The sequence below is a fragment of the Pezoporus occidentalis genome, unplaced genomic scaffold, assembly GCF_034315485.1.
Source record: "Pezoporus occidentalis ecotype Australia unplaced genomic scaffold, CSIRO_AGI_Poc_V1 ctg70, whole genome shotgun sequence".
Classification (NCBI taxonomy): Eukaryota; Metazoa; Chordata; class Aves; order Psittaciformes; family Psittacidae; genus Pezoporus; species Pezoporus occidentalis.
This window is the reverse complement of record NW_026916053.1, coordinates 1,629,024-1,649,579: the sequence shown is the minus strand read 5'-3', so window position 1 is coordinate 1,649,579 and position 20,556 is coordinate 1,629,024. Positions and strand designations below refer to the sequence as shown.

At 53.6% G+C, this 20,556-nt stretch overlaps 2 protein-coding genes across 3 annotated transcripts; both read right to left on the bottom strand.

The window, feature by feature from the left end:
• Positions 1 to 3,881: 3,881 nt before the first annotated feature.
• LOC134175816 (P2Y purinoceptor 1-like) lies at positions 3,882 to 6,398 on the bottom strand. The gene has a single exon (XM_062642146.1). The coding sequence runs from the start codon at positions 6,253 to 6,255 to the stop codon at positions 5,242 to 5,244; it is 1,014 nt and encodes a 337-aa protein (XP_062498130.1). The 5' UTR covers positions 6,256 to 6,398; the 3' UTR covers positions 3,882 to 5,241.
• Positions 6,399 to 9,149: 2,751 nt separating this feature from the next.
• Positions 9,150 to 15,139, bottom strand: CCN5 (cellular communication network factor 5). 2 transcript variants are annotated; one of them, XM_062642106.1, is made up of 5 exons: positions 14,809 to 15,136; positions 12,314 to 12,527; positions 11,512 to 11,766; positions 11,139 to 11,332; positions 10,452 to 10,620 (listed from the first exon to the last, which is right to left on the bottom strand). In XM_062642106.1, the coding sequence occupies exons 1-5, from the start codon at positions 14,896 to 14,898 to the stop codon at positions 10,597 to 10,599; spliced, it is 777 nt and encodes a 258-aa protein (XP_062498090.1). In that variant the 5' UTR covers positions 14,899 to 15,136; the 3' UTR covers positions 10,452 to 10,596. The 2 variants fall into 2 exon arrangements, with proteins under 2 accessions (XP_062498091.1, XP_062498090.1); XM_062642107.1 differs by lacking the exon at positions 11,139 to 11,332 and having other exon boundaries at positions 9,150 to 10,620; positions 14,809 to 15,139.
• Positions 15,140 to 20,556: the final 5,417 nt, after the last annotated feature.

The following is a 20,556-nucleotide window of genomic DNA, read 5'->3' as shown; positions in this document are numbered from 1 at the left end:
ATGGTAAGAGCTGACTGGGAGCTGTGGTGTGCAGTTCTCTCCATCTCTGCTGAGCAGCACCTCTACATCAGAGCAAAGGCAGCCAGGATGGAGTTAATCTGTCTCCTGTCCTTGGATATCCTCTGCATGGAAGCAGCCTCCCCAAGGAGGAGCTGTGCTGCCACTGAGAAGCCTGGAGCTTTCTGATCCTCCTTAGGGTAAACTTCTTGCCCATGAACCCAAACAAGCAGAAGAATTTCACGCTGGCTGGGCTGTGCCCTGGCACGAAGGGCTCTTCAGGGAGCCAGATCTGACCTGAGCATCTCCTGCTTGGGGCAAAGAGAGGTGTTGGGTGAAATTCAAACTAGACTCTCCTCCCCAGTGCTAAGAAGGCAGCGCGGGTCGAGGTGCACAGAGCATCTCCTGGGGGTTTCTTGCTGCCCTGCTGACCCCTGCCTTTGAGCAATGAGCAAGGGGCACGGAGGGCTTTGCTGATGGGGGAATATTTAGAGGGATGGTCTGAAAAGTGGCACCTCTCCGTGAAGCCCGGGCTCAGCAGGCCCTCAGGACAGCCCTGTCTGCAGGGTGCAGCCGCAGTCGCTCTGTAGCACACATACAAATGTGTGTTTCGGCTGCAAGCTGTGCAGTGCCGCTGCCGCCGGGCTGCAAGTGCATTCCTCAGCTCTTGCCCTCCCCGGGTCCCACGCTACACAGCATCACCTATTTATAACTGCATGCACTGCAGGAGTAATATTAGACTGATGGCCTCACACAGTCACGCTAAATGTTATTCTATTTATGTGATCTGCTCTTCTTCACAAGCTGTTGGGCTCCCAGATGCCAAAACACGCTGCATAGCATAGACAAAGACTCGGATTTTTCTCTTTGATTAAAACCTTTACCAACTTCACACAGTCCCAAGTGTATTTACCAGTGTTTCCCAGGTCACCTGGAGTAATTGCATCTACGATTCCTGCCCCAGTCTGATCGATATCCTCGGTCAATAAGATAACGTGTCAGGTCTGCTGTCCCTCTAGCCAAAGGTACTTTAGCAATGAAATTGTTTTGCGGAAGAAATACATGGCTCTCACTGAATCTGAGGATGCTGTGACCTCTCATTAGTGACCTGAGTGACTCATCCCTTTGTGTGTGCTCACTGCAGCCTCCCACCACATTGTAAAAGATGCACCACAAAGTCCTGCTGCCTGGTGCAGCACGGAGCTGGGACCTGCAGGAGCCTCTGCTCATGCTGCTTCTCCTCAGGGTTCACACGTGGTCTTCATGCCTCTGCTGGGCCTGTGGGCTCTCACACTATGGAGATGCCCTGCTCGCACAGTGGGGTCCCTGTGCACCATCACTGTCCCATTTTCCATGGAAATCTCTGACACAAATGCAGAAGCCCATGTTTTCAGCACACCCAGGCTTGTTTAGCAAACAGGGCTTTACTGGCCACACCACCCCACCTGAAGTGAGGTGGGCAGCTCACTCAGAGCCGGATTTCAGCCAGAGGCCATGTGTCACGCTCTGCATTCACTGCGGAGGCAAGTCCTCTCACTCCACTCGTACCTCTGCAGCCAGCAGCTGAACTCATGGCATCCCTATGCTTCCTGCGGCACTCACTGCTCACTCCTGCTCCCCACCACTTGCACACAGGAGCATTTCGGTCCCTCGCTTCGCTGGGTGCCTCTGGAAACAGAGACCCTGGAAACACGACGTGTTTAGTCTCCTTTTAGAAATGTGTGCAAAATGAAATAAAGAATCAATCACATTTAGATGCTGTGGATAGCAATACATTCCTCTTGTAAAGCATTTTGCATGCCAAGAAAAACAGGTTTAGAGAAGGAAAGTGCTTGTACATCTGCATCTGTACATGTGCCTGTTAATTCTGCCTGAATGGCTTCCCTGGGCTGTCAGCTCTGAAGTTCTCTTTAACATAACAAATCTTGACTGTGCAACAAATCCGTAACCAAAAGGGGTTGATTTAATGAAGCAAAAAACACTGCCAAATTTCCAGGCCTGATCCCAACCCCATTAATTTCAGCAGAATTCCCATCATGTTTGGTTTGCTGGTTGGGTCCAATCTGGGTAGAGGAGTTAAAAATCTGCTTTCAGGCTGATTTTGCAGATAAGATCATTGCTTTGGTTCTCTGTGCCAGAGAGGCTATGGGAAAAGCAGATGATGGTACAGGTGGGATTCCTTTCACTTGATTTTAGGCATTTTCAGGTCCAGCAACAGAGAGACAAGGGAGGGAAAGCAGAACACTCAGCTCATCATAAGCCGGGAGCTTGAAAGAAATAAACCCCATTTATTTCTTCCTGCAGAACCATTTCACTCCATGAGGATGTGCAGCTCATGTAAAGGAATGTGACAGTGCTGGAAGGTCTCTGCAGCAAAGGGGAAAGGGCCTTGTTCAAAGTCACCTGTGAGGAAGTGAGTGTTGACCCAGGTGCTGCTGCTGCCCACTCAGGTCTTCTCCCTGTGCTTGTGCCACCCAGGAACCAAGGATAATGCCTGCATCAGGATGCAACCGTGGCACAGCAACGCCGGTGGACACTGACCCCATCCTGCCAGCAGCACGTGTGTGTGCATGGCCCTGCCAACGGCTGGCAGAGCTGCTGGGAGAAGGGGAATATGGCATCTCCGCACCTTCCTTGTCCCCTTACCCCTCCCAAACATGTGTTATGTCCTCTCCTCCCGATGCCCAAGTTCTGACTGGCACAGAGCAAGAGCTGCCCGTGCTGGCTGCTCCAGGGACAATCCCTCCCCTCTGGTGCCAGGGGATATAGAGCACCAGGGAGGTTTTGAGGTGCCCACATGTTTGGGCCAGGTCCCCGGTGCTGACCATTCACCCGCAGTGTCCCGCAGGGAGCAGTGGCTGCTCTTTGCAAGGGAAGGAGCCTCCTTTGTCACAAGGGCTGGAGGAAGGAGGGCTGCTTTGCTGCTCCATCACCAGCTGCAAAGCTGGCCATGCAGGCTCATGTGCCAGCGATTGGCCCTTAATTACACATACAGATAATAAAGGGAAAGAGCTCAGCCCTTCAGTTCATGGGGAGAAACAGCACTGTTTGAGAATGGAGGGGCCTGCAAAGCAAGATATACAAAACCCCTCAAATATCTCAGGGGCATCAGCAGAACATGCAGCTCCTTAATGGCTTTTTGCTGATTTGACAGATGCAGGACACAGAAAACAGAGCAGATTTATGACTACAACTGTCTCTGAGGCTCAGAGATGCTTCTTAAGGATACGGATCTTTAAATCATCATTAACAGTGACAGGAGGGGGCAGTGGAGAAGACACTGTTGGGCACAGCAATGCAGGGGTGAGAGCAAAAGTCTGCTGGTGCTTCCTACATGGTGCTTCCTCCCTGCGGTGCAGTGATGCTTTACTTCAATCAATCATGCACAAGGTTGGGTGCAGTGACAGGGTGCTGCAGCTCCTATGGGATGTGGGGAGCCGAAGCCAGCTCTGTGGGGAACTGTCCCATCTTGGATGGGCTCCATGTGTGAAGGTGGAAAAGCTGGACAGCTTTCCGAGACATGGGTATTTCTTCAGGAAAGGAAGAAAAGAGCTCAGAGCTCTGGAGAAGCCCAGATCCGGGGAGTGTGTGCAAGGAGCAGATCTGAACCTCATGTCCCAGAGATCTTCCCTACTGCAGAGACAGAACAACGTCTCATTTGGGAATTGCAGCTTTGTCCTTGGGTTCCCTCTGGAGGAGATGGGAGCTGAAATTTTCCAGGTTTTGCAGTGACCCTGAGCAGACTCTGAGGACCTGCCTGCATGCACGCCTGGCCCAGCATTGCTCCCCACCTGCAGAGCCCTGGGAACCCTGCCCTGCTCCCAGCAGTGGGCTGGCTGCTCTCTGTGCTCCTGTAAAGCTTTGCAAGAAGGCAGACAACTCACGACCGGAAGCTTTAGGTGTTTATTTGCACTTTAGACATATTAACTGCATCTGAAAGTGAGCTGCGGCTCCCTCTGTGCAGCAGCGAGGGTGGGTGCGTGCGAAGAGCAGCTGACTGTGATAAATATCGGGTTTTGGTTCAAAGAGTGCAGTGTCTGTGGGTTGGCCCTTTCCCAGAAGAGGATGATTTAGACTCTCAATCTACTTCCTTCAGCCAAGCTGCAAGGTCTGCTGCTGCAAATTGCACTGCTCCCTTCACAAGGACCAAAGCATCCAAGGTGTTCATCAACATCAACAGCAAAAATTAAACTGCTGCTCAGCAGCCTCGGCTCCTCCTGAAGCAGAGATCCCATGGCAATAGATGGATTGCTCTCACCATTGAATCCTCCCTTCACAAGTCTTCAAACCCGTGTTGCTTCTCTTTCCTTTGCATGTCTTTTAACAGACATGTCTAACCCCGTTGCAAGGCTGGATGCAGGAGTCAGATGCAAGCACCCACCTGAAGATTCCAAACTCTCCTGGGATTTTGCCCATTGAAAGCAGCGGTTCAGGCTACTGCAGTCATTTGCCTTGCAAAAAATAAACCCCAACCCAACCAACAGCCTCCAGAAGCTTCAAAATGCCAATTTGCTGTTGTCTGCTGGGTGCTCTTCCAAAAGAGAGTGAGTAATGCTAAAGCTCTTTTTTTTTTCTCCTGCAAAGGAGGTGGGCAGTAGAGGATCACACAGATACAGAAGCAGCTCAGTCACCCAGGAACAGCTAACTCAGAAACTGGCAGAGCTTAGTCATCTATTTAAAACTTGATATTGTAATGACTATTTCCACCTCCAAAGCATATTTCCCCCCCCCCCCCCCCCCCCCAAATAATCTCTCGGCTGTTGTCTAACCCAGGTTATTAATTACTGGTGCCCTCTCCTTAGGTGAAGGAGGGAATCCTGTCTCAAACCCATGTCCAGTGGGGGAAAGGGGATGCAGTTTGGGGACAAGGCACATTCACCCCCATCTCACTCACTGGGAGCTCAGCGGGTGGCTGCACAACCAGGGAGATGTTGACCAGCTCGGACCACTGCATTAGAGGCTGCGCTGAGAAATGTTTCAAGTCTGGAGCAAACACAATGTTCATTTCTTGCCATCTCTGAGCACACTGTTAGGCTAAATGGTTGGGTTGAGTAGCTTTGCTCTAAAACCTGGCCTCAGTTTCCTCTCTGATGCCAGCAGTCCTGTCTACCCCTTGTGTGAAACTGGAGTCACACACAGTTACCAGCTCGCTGCAAAGCAGGGATCAGGGCGAGGAGGTGACTCCCAAGAAGGGCCCAAGTACAAACAGAAGTGGTGCATCCTATGGAGGGGGTGTTGGGTACCTCAGAGCTCAGCAGCAGCCTCCTCCTTACAAAGAATGATGTTCATATTCTTCTCATCTTCCTGGCTAGAGGTTTTCCTTGTTTGGCAGAGGGTCCTCATACGTGACATGCAGGCTTCACTGGTCATCACGTAGAGCAGGGGGTTGAGGGCACTGTTGAAGCTGGCCAGGCCCCGTGTCACCTGGTAAGAAAGGTAGATATTCTTTACAGCCTGTGTGCAGGACCCTTGCAGCTGCCAGCCTCGAGACAACAAGTTGAGGTTTCTGAAGATGTGGTAGGGGAGGAAGCAGATGGAGAAGAGGATCATCACAAGAATCGCCAGACTGATGCTTCTTCTCCTGAGGCTGAGGTTCACAGTGTCATTCCTGCAGAGCACCACCACCACGTGGCAGTAGCATCCGATGATGATAAGGAACGGCATGACGAACCCAGTCACGGTGATGGTCATGGTGTACGGCAAATAAACACCCAGGTGCTCGTGTTCCGTTGTGTCGTGGCACCGTGTCCCCGTGTCATCCACCTTGCTGAAGGCAAAATCTGGAGCTACCTGTGCGATGACCCACACCCAGACCATCGCGCTGAGCCACGCTGAAAGGGTTGTCCCATAGCACCAGCCCCGTGCCTTCAGCGGATGCACGATGCCCACGTACCGGTGGATGCTGATGCAGGTGAGGAAGCCGATGCTGGCGTAGAGGTTGAGGTGGAAAAGGCTGCGGGTGATCCGGCACCAGCCCTGCCCAAAGAGCCACACTCTGCCCCGCAGGTAGTAGCTGACGAGGAAGGGCAGCGTGCTCACGTACAGCAGGTCAGCCAAGCCCAGGTTGCCAACCAACAAGTCGAGGGGCTGTCGGGCTCCGCGCCGGGCCCTGGTGCAGAGGTGCCCCAGCCCCAGCCCGTTCCCCACCAGCCCCAGGGCAATCACCACCAGGTAGGCGGTGGGCAGGAAGCGCTGGGCGAAGCCGGTGTCCACGGAGCACAGGGTGCCATTGCCGGGCCACCGGGGGGGAGCCTCCATGGCCGTCGGGCGCTGCGGCGGGGTGGCCGCTGCCGGGTCGAGGTGCCGGGGCCAAGCGGAGCCCGTCGCCCTGGGCGGAGCGGCCCCGGCGTGCCCGGGTGCGGGCTGGGGCTGCCCCGCTCCTTCCGGCCCCGCTCCGTGGCGCAAGGGCTCGGCCCCGGCCGATGTGGTGAGAGCCGCCCCAGCCCAGAGCTCCTGCAGCGCCCTCGGCCCCGGCCGCAGCTCCACGGGAGATGTTGAGAGCCAGGGACCGCAGGGCTGCGGCTGCTCGGGCTGCAGCGCCCGGAGGCAGCGGGAGGAAGGGAGCAGGGAAGGGGCAGAGCGGCTTTGCCTCGCAGCGGGTGGGAGCTGTGTGCTGCGGGCAGCAGAGCTTTCAGCCTGCTTCTGATCTGTCACGCTCAGCGTGAGCAGAACCCACCCCCCATTCCGCCAGACCAGGGCTGGAAGCCTGCACCCCATGAGCCACCCCTCATTTTGAGATAGGGGAATCTCAAGATTTAAACCTTGTTGCTGGTTGGGCAATTAGTTTGCATCGTTAATGTAATTAGTGATAATATACCTTAATCGCATTGTTAGTGCAACCTAAGGGTTAACAAAGCACGGGACCTAATGCTCATGAAGAGTTAGGTACATCTGTAACTCTTGAGATACAATCAGCTAATCCGAGGGGAGACTGAGCAGAGCAAAGGAAGAGAACAGCTGGAAACCAGCGTTGTGGTCTGGGCACCATCCAAGAGCAGCTGAGCCTGCCTGAGGCCAAAAGGTTACTTGCGGTGACAAAGATGAGCCCTTGGCCTTCATCCCCACGACCCTCTACGACCACCACCAAAAAGCACTGCGCAAGCACAGTGGGAGGAGTTTATGGAAACGTTAATTATCATACGAAGTGGGGACAGGTCATTAATATGTATAGGTGATCTCATGAATATGTAACCACAATGCTATATACATTTGGAGGACGGGCGGCTATGGCACACACAACCTTGGTGGGATACCCCCGTGCCGCCCAGGGCTGATTAAACATACCTGCTTTACAACCTTTATTGGCTGATGGTTGTAAAGCCCTTTCCCTGCACGTCAGTTTCTCGCTGGAGCTGTTGGAGGCACACATGCAACAGCATGGTTCCCCTCTCCTGCCTGCCTTATGCGTTTAAGCTGTTTGCTTGCCCCATGATTTCACTCACAGTAGAGGTGCTATCACCCTTATCCGTATCAGGATGCTCCCCTCGGGTACCAGCTCCTTGCATGCTGCAGTGTGAAAGCACAGGGCTGGGATGGCTCCTGCAGGTAACCTGAGCAATAGGCAACCAATTCACGACTCTTCACCAACAGCAGAACAACGGGCCTTAATCTACCTTTTTTTTGTGAGCACTGCACTGTGCTCAGGGAGGTATCTGCAAATGTTTAGCTTTATCCAGGGGCTCATCCAGCCCTTCTCAGCCAACTCCAGGCATTTAAAAATCATCAGTCAGGAGAATGGCTTGGAAAAACCCATACTGATGCGCATTGTTTACTCATGCAGCACTGCACAGTTTCTCCTTCAGCTGCTGTGCCTTCTTGCACTGAAATGAGCTGTGATGTGTTGCTCACTGGTGGTTCAGGAATATGGTTGTCAAATTACATGCTGTTTATGTGTGCAGATTTGGCAGCTTCCCTCGAGAACACGGGTGAGTTCTCTTCTGGTTTGGGTTTTTTTTTCTCTTTAGGGTGACCATGATCACCTGGGGATGGCAGAGTATTTATCTGCTGCCCCACAAGAGCAGGCAAAGCCCAGGTCCCGCTGCGTCAGAGGCTGCAATAACTACATGTTTCCAGGGTAGCAGAGCTTTAGAGAGAACAGCAAATATTGTGAGACTGGCAATCAAATTGCAAGAGCTGATTTTCCTGCATTCTTAGGGAAAAAAAGAACTCTGATTTATTTGGATTCATTAATTCATTATTTAGATGTTTTCTGCTTAGTGAATCAGGGAGAAATGACGTTTTGGATAAAAGAAAAAAGGAAATTATAGCAGAGGTGTGTTGAGTCATTTCAGTTTGAGATGAGAATTACAGGTTGCTGCTTCAAAAACAACCTTTTGGTTTTTACCATCACCCAGAGGTGGCTGGGCAGGGTTTGGGAGGGGGTGTGAGCCCTGGCAGCATTCCCTGCCAGCAGCCTGTCCCATGTTTAAACAGGAGCTGGCTTAAACCCAGGTTCTTCAGTGCACAGAATGCATCTTATTCGTGTCAGCCCAGGAACACTGTGGTGTTAAAGTCTACCTGCCCCCTGTGTCACTGCTCTTTTGGCACAGCCATTGCAGAGGTGAGAAGTTAACAGAAGCTGCAGACCAGGCCACTTTCATCCTGTGATTTGTTGCCTGCCAAATACATATCTCCTGTATTAAACTGAGTTAATCATCTGTGTTCGGGCAGAGCACCAGATATCACAGTAAATAATTCTCTTTGTAAGCAAGCTCATGTGTTTTACTGCATGAGCAGTGGGGTATTTTTTCTTCCCCCACCCCATCCCCAAGAGGTGACTGAAAAGCATCCTTGACTTTCATTTCATTTTCAGCACTTGCAGGGGCTGGGGGAGCACGTGAGTGGCTGCCTTGGCCTTGATGCCTTTCCTGCTGCTTATGGGGAAGCTTTCCCCTGGCAGAAGAGGGGAGCTCCCACTGCCATTCAGCCTTTTGCCCCTGCACCCCCAAATCTGCCCTGGGATGGTGTTGGCTTGGGTTGGGATGGTGATGGTAGCGGCATGATCCCAGGGAAATCCTGGTCCAAGGTGAGTGCAGGAGGTGTGGGGCTGGTGGGAGGAGGGATGAGTCATAGGGAATTTGGGCTTTGGGTTTGGGGAGGCTGAGAAGACGCATGGCCTGGTCTGTGTGTAATGCAACCAGCACCATGCCATGCTCTCCTGTGCATCCCAGCACCGATGTGCGATGGGTTGGTCCTGTTGGCAGAGCTGGGTAAAAGCAAAGGGGCAGAATTTACTCCAAGTTATAATAGCCTACAATAATGTTTTCAGTGGTTTGATTCACATTTTTTTGTGTGTTTTCTTATTTTAAGCAGACTGAATTGAGGTGCCTCCGAGCTGTGCCCCATCCTGGCTCAGACCTGTCCTGCAGCAGCTGAGCTGGCCATGAGCAGTGGTGCTCCTGAGGGCTCACTGGAGCTGGTCTCACCCCCATGGAAAGCCCCAAACAAGCTCCACATCTGGATGAGCACATCTTTATTTTCAGTTCCACACGTATGAACTGTCCGTATCTCACCTGGACACATCACCTAAACCGTGGGTCCTTTTCAGTTGTCCTTGCCCTGCCGGGGGGGACAAATATTCCCTCCACGTGCTTGTGCGAGGCCGTTAGAGGGCATTTGGGTTTCATTTTTCAGTCACCCAGAGGGATTATCACTGTGAGAAAGTGAAGGCAGTGCTCCTGCGCCGACTCTTCCATAGCTGGAGCAGCTCCAGCCTCTCAGGAGATGGCCCCGACTCATCTTTATGAGTTGCTTTCTCTGTTTCCTGCTTTTCCCTTGGCTGTGGCTCGCAGGGATGTGCTTGGATGGCAGGAGCTACTTCTGCTGCTGCATCTCCTGTGTCTGAGCTCCTCACTCGCCAAAGCCCTGCCAAACCAACAGTGCTTTGGGGAGGAGGAGGCCGGACAGAGCAGGAAGGTCCGTGTTGATTCTGGAGAGATGTGGTGAATTAGAATGGAGGTGAATTAGAGCTGCAGGCAGGAGGGTGCTTCTGCCCATGCTTGGGAAGGCTGCTGCTGGGTGCAGGGTGGATGTTGTGGGATGGTTTAGTTCATGCATGGTTGAGCTGCTCAGCCTCGCATGGTGGTGAGTAGTGGTGTGCGGCTCCATGTACGTGCTCCATCCTTGGGGATTGGTCCCATGAGGGTTCCCCTGGGGATTTGGGCTTCCAGGTATTGGAGATGGTCTCTCTTGCATCCCCTGCAGAGCATAGCTGTGTGTGTGTGACATGGTGGAGCAGTAGCATCACTTCTCCAAAAGCACCACCAGGGTGGGAAAGGACCAATTCCTGGTTCCTCGGGTGGGTTCACACTCACTGCAGGGTTTCTCCATTTTCCATTTCATTCAGCCAAAGAAACTTGTGGATGCTGCCCAATAACCCTGCCTGGGGCAGCAGGGTGTGCAGAGGGGGTAGGTGCTGGGTGACATGGGGATCTTGTTCTCTATTTCCACCCTCCTTTGCAGCCAAAGTCCATCAGTTCATTCCCAGTTTCCCAAGGGACATATTCTCCATCTTCACCAAAACCACAGTGCCGTGGGCTTGTGCCAGACTCTTTGCCGGGATGAGATGTTGGCTCTGGGATGCAACTAGGGTGGGAACAGCTACAAATAACCTCTGTTTCCTCGCTGCAAAGGCAGAGCAGAGAGAGATAGGGAGATGGAGCGGCGTGGTGGTGTGTCCCCCATGTCTAGGGAGCAGGGGCATGTGGCAGTGCAGGTGCCTGGCTACAGAAAGCACTGGCTGCATGGAAGCAAGGCAGGTTTGCACCTTGTCTGCGCTGGGGCTGTGCCTGGCTAGTTAAAGGGGTGGCAGAGCCACCTCTCAGGTGTACCCAGGGAGCCAGGCAGGGGTTACAAATGCATATCTGGCCATAGGGGAGGTTGAGCTCACCGGTGTGGCTCAGGGTTCTGTGGGATCCACAGTGCTTTTGGATTCAGACATCCAGAGACCTCAGAATTCACGTCTGCCCCTGCCAGCTGTTGTTTTCAAGGTTCAGGAGATGGTTTATCTGTCCCTGAGGTCTGGTCGGGTCACGGCTGAGGAGGGGTGATGAGGTGCCCACAGGTAGCTGGGGGTCCGATGCCTCATGTTGCCTGGCATTTCCCTTTCTCAGGGCACCAGCTTCACCAAGGCCCTCACTTACCACTGGGGATGCTGCCGGCAGAGCCGGGCAGGGTCTGGCCATGCAGAGCCGCCTCTGAGTCTCCAGCCTGCAGTAGCGGTTCTGGTTGGAGACGCGGGTAGAAAAGCCCATGCCGCAGGTGGCTGAGCAGGCGCTCCACTCCGTGCCCCACTCCTGGCACGGGTACGGCAGCAGCGGGGACACTGCCCTTGGGGCTGCATGGAAAGAGATGAGGGAGAAAAGGGTGGTTGGGGGCAGTCGCTGTGCAGCATGCTCTGCATGGCAGGCAAATGTGCAGAGAGGTGTCTCCTGTCGATGTTCACAGCCTGTGGTGAAGGGACCAACCCCAGAAACCTGTGTGTTCATCCCCTCACTGACACATCCTGCATCTTACCTGCCCCAGCATCCTGGAGGGGATGGTGCTGGTCCCGGGCTTCACAGATCCACTCAGGGCAGCACTTCCCTGGCACCTCCACGCGCCGCGGGTAGGGGCAGTCCGGGGTGGGCAGGCGGACATCCTCCTGGCACAGCGGGATGCAGGTGAAGCCCCCATCCAGGCAGCGGCACTGGAGCTTGCAGCTGGGCTGGAAAACCTCCCCATCCCGATAGACCCGGCCGTTCACCTCGCAGCCCTCTTCGATGTCTTCAACTGCAAGTGACACCCAGGGAGCCCGTTAGGGACAAAGAGGCAGAGATGTAGGTGGCAGAGGGGACTGCTGCGGGGAACTGTGGGGATTGAAGTGGGGGGCTCACAGAAATGACTGAGGGGTTATGTGGGGCAGAGATGGGTTTACATGAGCATCTGCATCGCCCAGCCTCCTCCCCTTCCCTACCTCCTCTCCTCATCTCTCTTTTTTTCAAGCAAAAAGCTCACCAGTTGTTAAGAAACCCACTGCCCTTTGGCTCTGACCCTGCCTTTCAGGGCTTTCAGGCTCGGAAACGTTTCCCTCCGGCTTCTCTGCAGGACCCCCAGGCTCCATACCCAGCAGTGACTGCAGCAACCCTGGACCCCCATACCCATCCCCGCTCAAACACCCTGCATCCCCAGTCAGCAAACAGCACCAGAGCTGGAGCTGCAGCACAGCCCTGCGGCCGCGCTGCATGAATCATCCTCGCCAGAGCTGCTTCCCTGAAAGCTGCGGGATGTGTGGGGCCATGGCTGGAACTGGGGGTGCAGCGGCCACCCCTGTGCTCACAGTTGCAGGTGGCTCTCCCCATGGGTGCTGCGCTGTAGTCACACACGAGGCCCTGGCTCTGGTCGCAGACGTGCAGGAAGTCGCAGGGCTCTCCCAGGCGCCGGGCGCAGATCTTGCAGCAGCCGCAGCCATCCAGGACCAGGGGGGACCCGCGGGGGCAGCGGGGGGGCACCCAGGGGCAGTAGCAAGGTCTCCGGCACAGCTGGGCACACACCTGCAGAGAGAGGCAAAGCCGTCGCTGGTTCCGTACAGGCTGGGTTTGGCCGTTTCACTGGCACAGACACACAACCTCTCACTCATGGGGGCAGGCTTTTGGTGGGGGGAGAATCTGCACATCCATGGGAATACAGCAAAGCAGCCTTGAGAGCTGCTGTTCCCTTAGGGCACAATGTACCCTAAGGAAAACTAGGGAGAATCAGGGATTCTCAGCGCTCTGCAGGATGGGGACTGAAACGCACCACTGCTCTGAGTACAGAAAAGGAGATGGAGTTACAAAGCCAACATCACAGGTAGTGGGGGTTATTTGACATATTTAGCAGGGCTGGCAGCCCCAAGCAGACCAGCAGGACTGAGGGAGGAAGGTGGGGAAGGCATCCTGGCTCCGAGGCAGCAGGTTGTACCCAGCTGGAGATGTGGCTTTGCAGGGGCCGAATGCACATGGCAAGGTCATGGCACCTCACCCTGAATAGTCTTAACAGCCCTCATGCATGCCAAGGAACAGGGCATTGCATTGGCAGTGGAGGAACCTCGCTGCTTTCCTTCCTGCTCCAGCTGCCTCCTCTGCCTGTCCCTGCCTCCAGCATCCTCTGCCTGGCCTGGCCTGCTGGGAAACAAGCCCTGCGATAGGCACAAGGAATTACATTTCCCCTCCTAGCTAGACCGAGTAATCCCTTTGGCAGGGATGTGCACGGCAGCCGTTTGCCTGCTCAGTGACTGTTTGCCAGGGATGTTCCTGCAGGAGATCCCCCAGGCAGGTGGGTGTTTATATCCATGGCCTGAACAATTACCCTGGCACCAACAGCTTTTGCAGGCAGCACTTATGCTCCTGTCATGTCGCATCTGACAGGGCTGTTGCATACAGAGCCTGAAGCCAAGTGAGTTGGCTCTGCAGTTTGGATGTGGCTTCTTTGCCAGCTGTGAGCTGCATGCTGCAGCTCTGATCCACCCTCCAGCAGCCCTGCTGCTCCACTGCATGGCCAGCACATGCTCAGCCAATGTGCAACCAAAGCATTCATCCCTATGCTGGGCCAGGTACTGTTGCGTGCACTGAGACCTCCAAGAGATGGATGGGTTCAGCTGGACCATGTTGCTTTAGATACCATTTTTCTTTCTCTTTTTGTTTCTCCCAGTAGCATCAGGTCTGCCACAACCAGTTAGAGAAGGTAGGCACTGGTGTGCTCTCTGTTCCCCATTTGCAGCAGTTCAGATGGTTTTGTATGGGGCTGTACAAATGTCAATGCCAGCAGCTGGAGATTAAATATATATAGAATGGGCTGAGCAATCTGGGTCTTGTTCTGGCTCTCTCAATGAGCAGCATTATTAGTGTGGCAGAAACCAGAGAGTGACTTGTGGCTTGAAGCACTGGCTGCGGTGGCCAGGTTTGGGCTGGAGAATGAGGGCCTTTGGTGATTCTACAGACACTCAGGAGTGCCTGGGGCAGGACTCATTCCTCCCTCACAGCTTACCCAGGCAGCCAAGGGCATTTTTCATCTTTCAGGAGGCTGCTATTACAAATCAATGTTTTAGAAAGCTTAGCCAAGCCATTAATCCATTTCCCCTTGCTCCTTGTAATTAACTTGTCTTTAGATGACAATGTGGTTCCTAACAGAGATCTTAAATGCCTGGGAAAGGAGTCAAGCAGGCACGATGCTGCCACAATGTCCCTGCTTGCAGAAGGTCTGCTTTGGGATTCGAGCAGCAATTACAACTTGGAGCTGAGATACCCCACGCTTTTCAACATTCCTGTTCTCTGCACAGGCAGCTGTGTTCACACAGAATCCAAGGGAAAAAAGGAATCACTGCAATAACTCAAATCCTGTCAGAGGCATTGGCTTTGCATGAGCATCCCGGGCAGGGGGAGAGATGTGTAATGCTGAGGCCGGTGCCTGGGGCTTGGCCTCCTGCCCTGGGAGACGAAGGAATCTTCAGGAGCTGCTGCTGCGGAGCTGGGGCTCGCTCGCAGGGACACATACCACAGCCCCAGAGCTGCGGGGCCAGGCGAGCAAACAGCACATTGCTGACATTCCTGTGTGCTCCCTGGCCTTGCCCAACAGACGCCTTTGGCCCATGAATGCTGAGACCCTGCTGCTTCATCGCAAATGTCTCTCCCAAGCATAGCTCTGTCCCAGTGGGACTGTATCAATACAGCCTGCCTGCAGCCAGCGTTAGGCACCGGGCTCCTTGCAACGCCCCAGTACTCCCTGCATCTCACTTCGCAAGAACCGGGTCCTTCCCCGAGTAAGGCTAAAGCGGCCCCAGGGCCCCGTCTCCCTTACCTTGGAGAGGATGCAGAGGAGGGAGAGGAAGAGGAGCTGCTTCTCCAGCTGGAGCCTCATGCTGCTCTCCCCTCTGCCACTGCAGCACATCACCCCCCAGGCAGTTTGGAGGCAGCGGCGTGTTCGCAGGTTTTAAAGCCCCGAGTAGGTCCTGCTGGTGTTTATACTCTCCCCGCTCTGATGTCACTCACAGGCTCCAGTATAAACATCAGTAGGTTTGGACAAGCCTCAAGATTCTCTTCTTTTTTTTTTCTCTTTTTTTTTTCCAGCCCACATTCCAGCTGCCATTTCCACTCCCCTCAAGGTGAGAACGTGCTGTCCACCCAGGCAGGGAGGGAAGGGATGGGATACTCTCCCCAGGGAGCACGGGAGAGGGCTGGGGGGTGAACCAGCTCCTTGCTGTTCCTTGCAACCAGGAGGGAAACTCCACGCATCCTTCTACTGAGCAGGGTCTGCGCAGGCAGAGCTGGGGTCTCCCTTCTGGGCTTGAAGGGTTTGGCAGGGCTGTCCCATGGATCATTCCCAAGCAGGAACAGAGCACCCACCCTGTATTTTGGGCTGAGCCTAATGCATGGCAGGCTGTGGGAGAGGGCTGAGCTGGCCCTGAAGTCAAGGGCAGGATCCTGTCCCTCCATCACTGAGGACAGTGTATGACCGGAGCAGGCTGCAGCAGTTTTCCAGGCAAGCTCTCCAGGCAGTAGAGATTTGCTTCCCTCTCTGTTTCTCTGCCACAGCCAAAGCTGGACAGGGATTTGCTGTGGTGGTGCTGCTGCCACAGCATCCCTGTCCTGTGTGGGGCTGTGGCTGCCCGGGAGCCTGCAGGGGCAGAAGGCTGTTAGGTTTCACGGTGTACCCTGTTTACATGGTGCAGGGGGCTGCAGTCTGGCCCTGGTGACTTTAACCCTTGCAACCCCAAATTCAGCTCCTGAAAATCATGTCTGTCTTAAGCAACATGAGAATTTAAAATCCAAGCGTGGGGAAGAGAAGTGGGTGCTCAGCAGTTGCCTCCCAATGCTTTACCCCTTGTCAGTCTGCCCTGTATGAGGTTTCCCTTTGGCCACTGTGTCTGGGGGATGCAAGGCTGGCTCTTAGGAGAGGAAAACATCCCAAGGCCTTCGGGGAACTGAGCCCTTCTCCATGTTTTCACCCCTCTGATCTTATCATAACATGTAAGGGGAATTTGTGAGTCCAGAGCCCAAAGGAAAGGCCTGAGCTCACACAGGGATGCAGGATGCCCTGCAGCTCTCCTGGCTCCTCTCCTGTCCTCAGCTCTGACTCTTGCTATAGCCTGGAAGCCAGGGCAGGGCAGAGCCCGGCACGGAGGAGCGCACAGCCAGAGCTCTCCTGTTACCACCCGGATGCTCTGCTTTGGTTTTGCTTCGTTAGCTGCCACTGGTCTGTTAAGGAGGTCATGGCAGCTTGTGGAAATACCAGGCCACCTTCCAAAGGCGGCTGTCATCCGTGCGCGGCTCCTCGTGTTGGAGCTCCAGTTCCCTGCATCACCCAAGCCATGCCTGGAGGTCCAGGGATCTGCCCTGGCATCCCTGTGTGCTGCAGGGGAGGTGTGAGGAGCACACAACAAGCCAGAAGGTTCCATAGCAAAGGCTGGAGCCACATCCTGTGGCGTTGCTTTCTCCTGCGCTCCAGGAGCTGGTGCCCTCCCTCTGGCTACCACGTTTCAGGTGCTGCAGCTGAGCCAGACCCCCTGGAGGAGGCTGCAGTGCCTCTATCAGCCCAAGCACTGATGCAGCCTTGCCACAGGGGCACAGGGAGCTCAATTAATTATTCCAGGCTTGTGTTTGTTAGGGACTCCTGATGAACGGGAATGACTTCCTTCCCCAGTTAGAAATCAGGTGACAAGTGCTGGTAAGGGAAATAAAACCCTCTTGTTGCCCACAGTGAGCATCTCTGGGAGCAGCCAACAGCTCCACGTGTGAGGCTTTGGGGGTCAGTGGGACACCCCAGGGGGGCTGGGGCTCAGGGCTACCCAGGGAAGCCCACTGGCCATTAACCCCCTGCCTGCCCTCTCTGGGGTACAGGTTTGGCTCTTTGGGGGAGGAACCCCTTATTAATCCCCTCCCTCAGCTTGGGATAAGAGGGGACATTAATTTACCACCACTACCACCACCTGATGTCACTGAGATCTTGCTGCGGTAAGTTGACATCACTGTGATGGTGTGACATCACTGTGATGGTATGACATCACCAGGAAGCCAGCAGTCAGCTGCAGCACCAAGTCAAACAGCCAGACAGGGGCCAAACCCACCATCCCATACCTAGCCACCTCCCATACTTCAGCTGCCATTGGCAGTCCCCAGTGGTACCTCGCTGGGTTTTGGGGATGCCCATAGGACCTGGCTGGAGGGATACCCACAAAGTCTGCCTGCCTCTGCCTTCCCCAGGAGGCTTTTCTGTGGGTGATATGGGCTTGAATTCCCTTTTCATGGCTCTCCAGGTCTCAGATGCATGCCCAAGTCGCTGTTCTGGGGCTGCAGGCGAGGCCTGGCAGAGCAATACAGCCCTTGCACAGGTTTTGATTTGCAAAGCTGCATTAGAGCAGCACGTTAGCAGTTCATTTTATAGATAGTCAGTTATAACCCTTCTCCTCTGGAGCATGTAGCCCATATGTGTTCTGCACCATACGTGTGATTTCATAGCTAGTAATTAAGTCCATATGTTGTGCTCCTCAGTTTCCATGGTATTATCCTCAGGTTTTTTTAGGGGTTGTAATATTTGTTTTTTGTGGTGAGTTGTGCAAGAAAATAGTTGATACAGGGATCTGAATACATCTCCTTTGAGTTAGCCGCTGGCGAGCTCTGCTGTTTCTATAGAAATGAAGGAACTGACCCAGTGAATTTACATTTTAGACAGCTGGGTTTTTTCATGTCTGTGCCATTTAACATGCCATCATGAATAACACTGCAAAGCCCTCATCTGAGCACCCTGCTCAGCTGAAATTGCATCCATCTGTGATGGATATAGACTATATTCTCCCTTGATCCCTTTCCTTTGCTCAGGATGCTCTCCTTCTTTACACTGTGTGTTGGACACCCTCGAGAGAACTGGCTGAAGGCAGACCTAGATCTGGACATCCATCTCTGTTAGGGAGCACCTAGGCTGTCCTGGGTCCTTGCTCTTTATCTTCATATCCACAGTGAAATCATGGGTCGAGGGTGATCCCAGCTCCATAGCTCAGTGGGAAGGATGTTCCCTTTGCTTCTGAGCACTCCTGGCTCAAATCCCTGCTGCAGGGGAGCAGAGCTGCCTATGGAGGGTGAGCAGCACTGGTGGGAAAGCTGGACAGACACCCAGCTTGGAAAAGCCAAGAGCCCTGAGCTGAAAAGGAGACGTTTCAGGTCTCCCTCGGCCGTCGGACACTTTGGGTGGTTGCTGGCTGTTGTTCCTGAGACTTCTGGAAACACCCCGGCTTTGGGAAACTTTGAAATACCTTTGTTTTTGGCAGGATGAGAAAGTTGTTTCCTACCCAGAATGTATCCAGCTCCAGTTTCAAACAGCAAGAGCCGAGAGAGGTGATGATGGCCATTTCCATCCCTGTCTGGCTGGTTTTATTCCCTCTGGTTCTCACACCTTAACTGGAGAGTGGAGCTGGGCTGGGAGGACTGACCACCCCAAGGGACAAGGGATGGGCCAGGCAGTCTTCTACCTTGAGGTCACTGCTTCCACCCTAGACCCGGGCTAGGAGAGCCTGAAAGTATTTACCATCTGGTGCCTGGCCAAGTGACTTGTGAGAAAAGAATTCAGGGCTGCCATCCAGATTGTGATGGTCGGGCAACTACATCAGGAAACCTCGGCTCCATCTGGGACCAGCTGACCCCGCCGAGCTCCAGCCACTGCAGCGAGCCCTCTCCAAAGGAGAAAGGGTCTTTGGGATGGGGAGCAGTGCATGGTGCTTGATCCTTCACCATTTCCCAGGCATTTTGAATTAGGTTTTGTTAGAAAGAAGCACTGATAAATGGGGCTCGGTTCTGGTCTCAGAGTTTGACATTGCCAAGAGGAAGGAGCTGAGTGATTACACGGGAGCAAAAGGACAAGAAAAGGCTGGCTTAGCCAAAAGTGTAGTGAGATCTCCTCATTCAGACTGAGGGGCTCCTCATTAGTACAGCCCAGCCTGTACCAGCTGTTGTGAAAAGATGATGCTGTTCTTAATAGACATCATCAAACAGCAATCCTGGGGGGGGGGGGGGTGTGTATTTTGCTGCAGTCCAGACAAGAGCAATTCATAATTGTCCCCCTAAGTTAAACATTCAGATAACCAGAGAGTAAGACTTCCATAAAACAAAGCCTGGAAACTTCAGCCAGACGAGTCTTTCCGTTGTTATTTGGAAAACAGTGTCAGAAATCCTCATGTATCAAACATGATGATCCTCTGAGAGTTTATTTTGGTATCAAACATCACCAAACATAAGATCCTTTTAAAAAATCTCACTACAAGTTTTGTCTTACAGACAAGATGCAAACCCCAGATCCTGACCCTGCGTAGTTCCTGACAGGCCCGTGGTATTTTCCATGGAGCTGCACGGCTAACTCATGTTTCCTCATCGGATTGCTCATTCTTTTGACTATCTCTGTTTTTCTTGTGGTTTCAGGCTAAAATAGATGTGTTTTTCCTTCGGTTCTTGTCTTCCTCGAGCGTGCTGTGTGTTCTGAAGTAGCTGCCATGTCCCTTGCAGCTTCAAACAGGTTTCAAATTGAGGCTTCCACTAAGGTGATGATGTTGTTAGGTCTCACCAAACTCACCTTGTAATTGCAGCCAGCTTTGCTTTGGGAAGGCAGAGGTTAGGTGATGTCTGTGTTTCCTTCCAGCCCTGTTTCCTGTGACTCTGTGAAGACCTTTGAGCATGCAAGTGCTGCACCCCTGCAGTGGTGAGTGTTGTGCCTGGGAGTGAGTGGTGCTGGATGAGGTTTGGGTGACACGAGCTGTGTCTGTTCCCAAATGTCACAGCCCTTCGCATCCCCAGGGCCTTGGCTTGCCATCAGCAGGAGCGCTTTGACCCAGAGGGGGTCAGGGCACTGGTGGATCCAGGGAAAGGAGGATGATGATGTTGGGACAGGATGGTGCTGGGAAGGGGACAGTGACCTGGGGCAAAGATAGCCCTCCTCAGCTGGTGTATCTCCAGTGGTTGCTCTGCAGACTCCTGGTTGTTACTGGAACCTCCCCATAGACTTTGTGCAGCCATTTTTAGCATCCTTGTTGGTTGGAAGGAGCCTGTCTTGTGCAAGGTCTGAGCAGGACTGAAGCCAGTCCACCCATCTTGTACCAGTGCTTCTTCCACACCCAGCACTTAAACCACCTAAATGACTGCTCAGCACCCAAAACCATTGTCAAGGGGACCTGCTGCTACTCCGCAGGGCTCACGCCAAAGGTTTTGGGGGTGAGTCCTGCTTCCTACCTCCCCCCCAGGGAATAAAGCAAGGGCTGGCCTTGCTCTCCATCTTCTGAGCAAGCCTAGAAAGGCTGAGGCCAGTGATGCCTCCATGTGTAGAGAGCTCCCAGGCCCCCAGCCCTTCCCTCTGCCCCTTCCCAATACCAGAGACATCTGGAGACATCTCCCAAGCACGCGCTCCACATAAACCACCTCCTTGTGTCCACATCCCAGCCAAGTCAATACAGACATGACTGAAACCTTTAGTGTCTGTGTGGGATCCAGTTGAGGAAAACAAACCTCTTGGTCTCACTATGGTTATGAAAGCAGCGATGTCGCCTGGAAAGTATGTACCAGTGAGCAA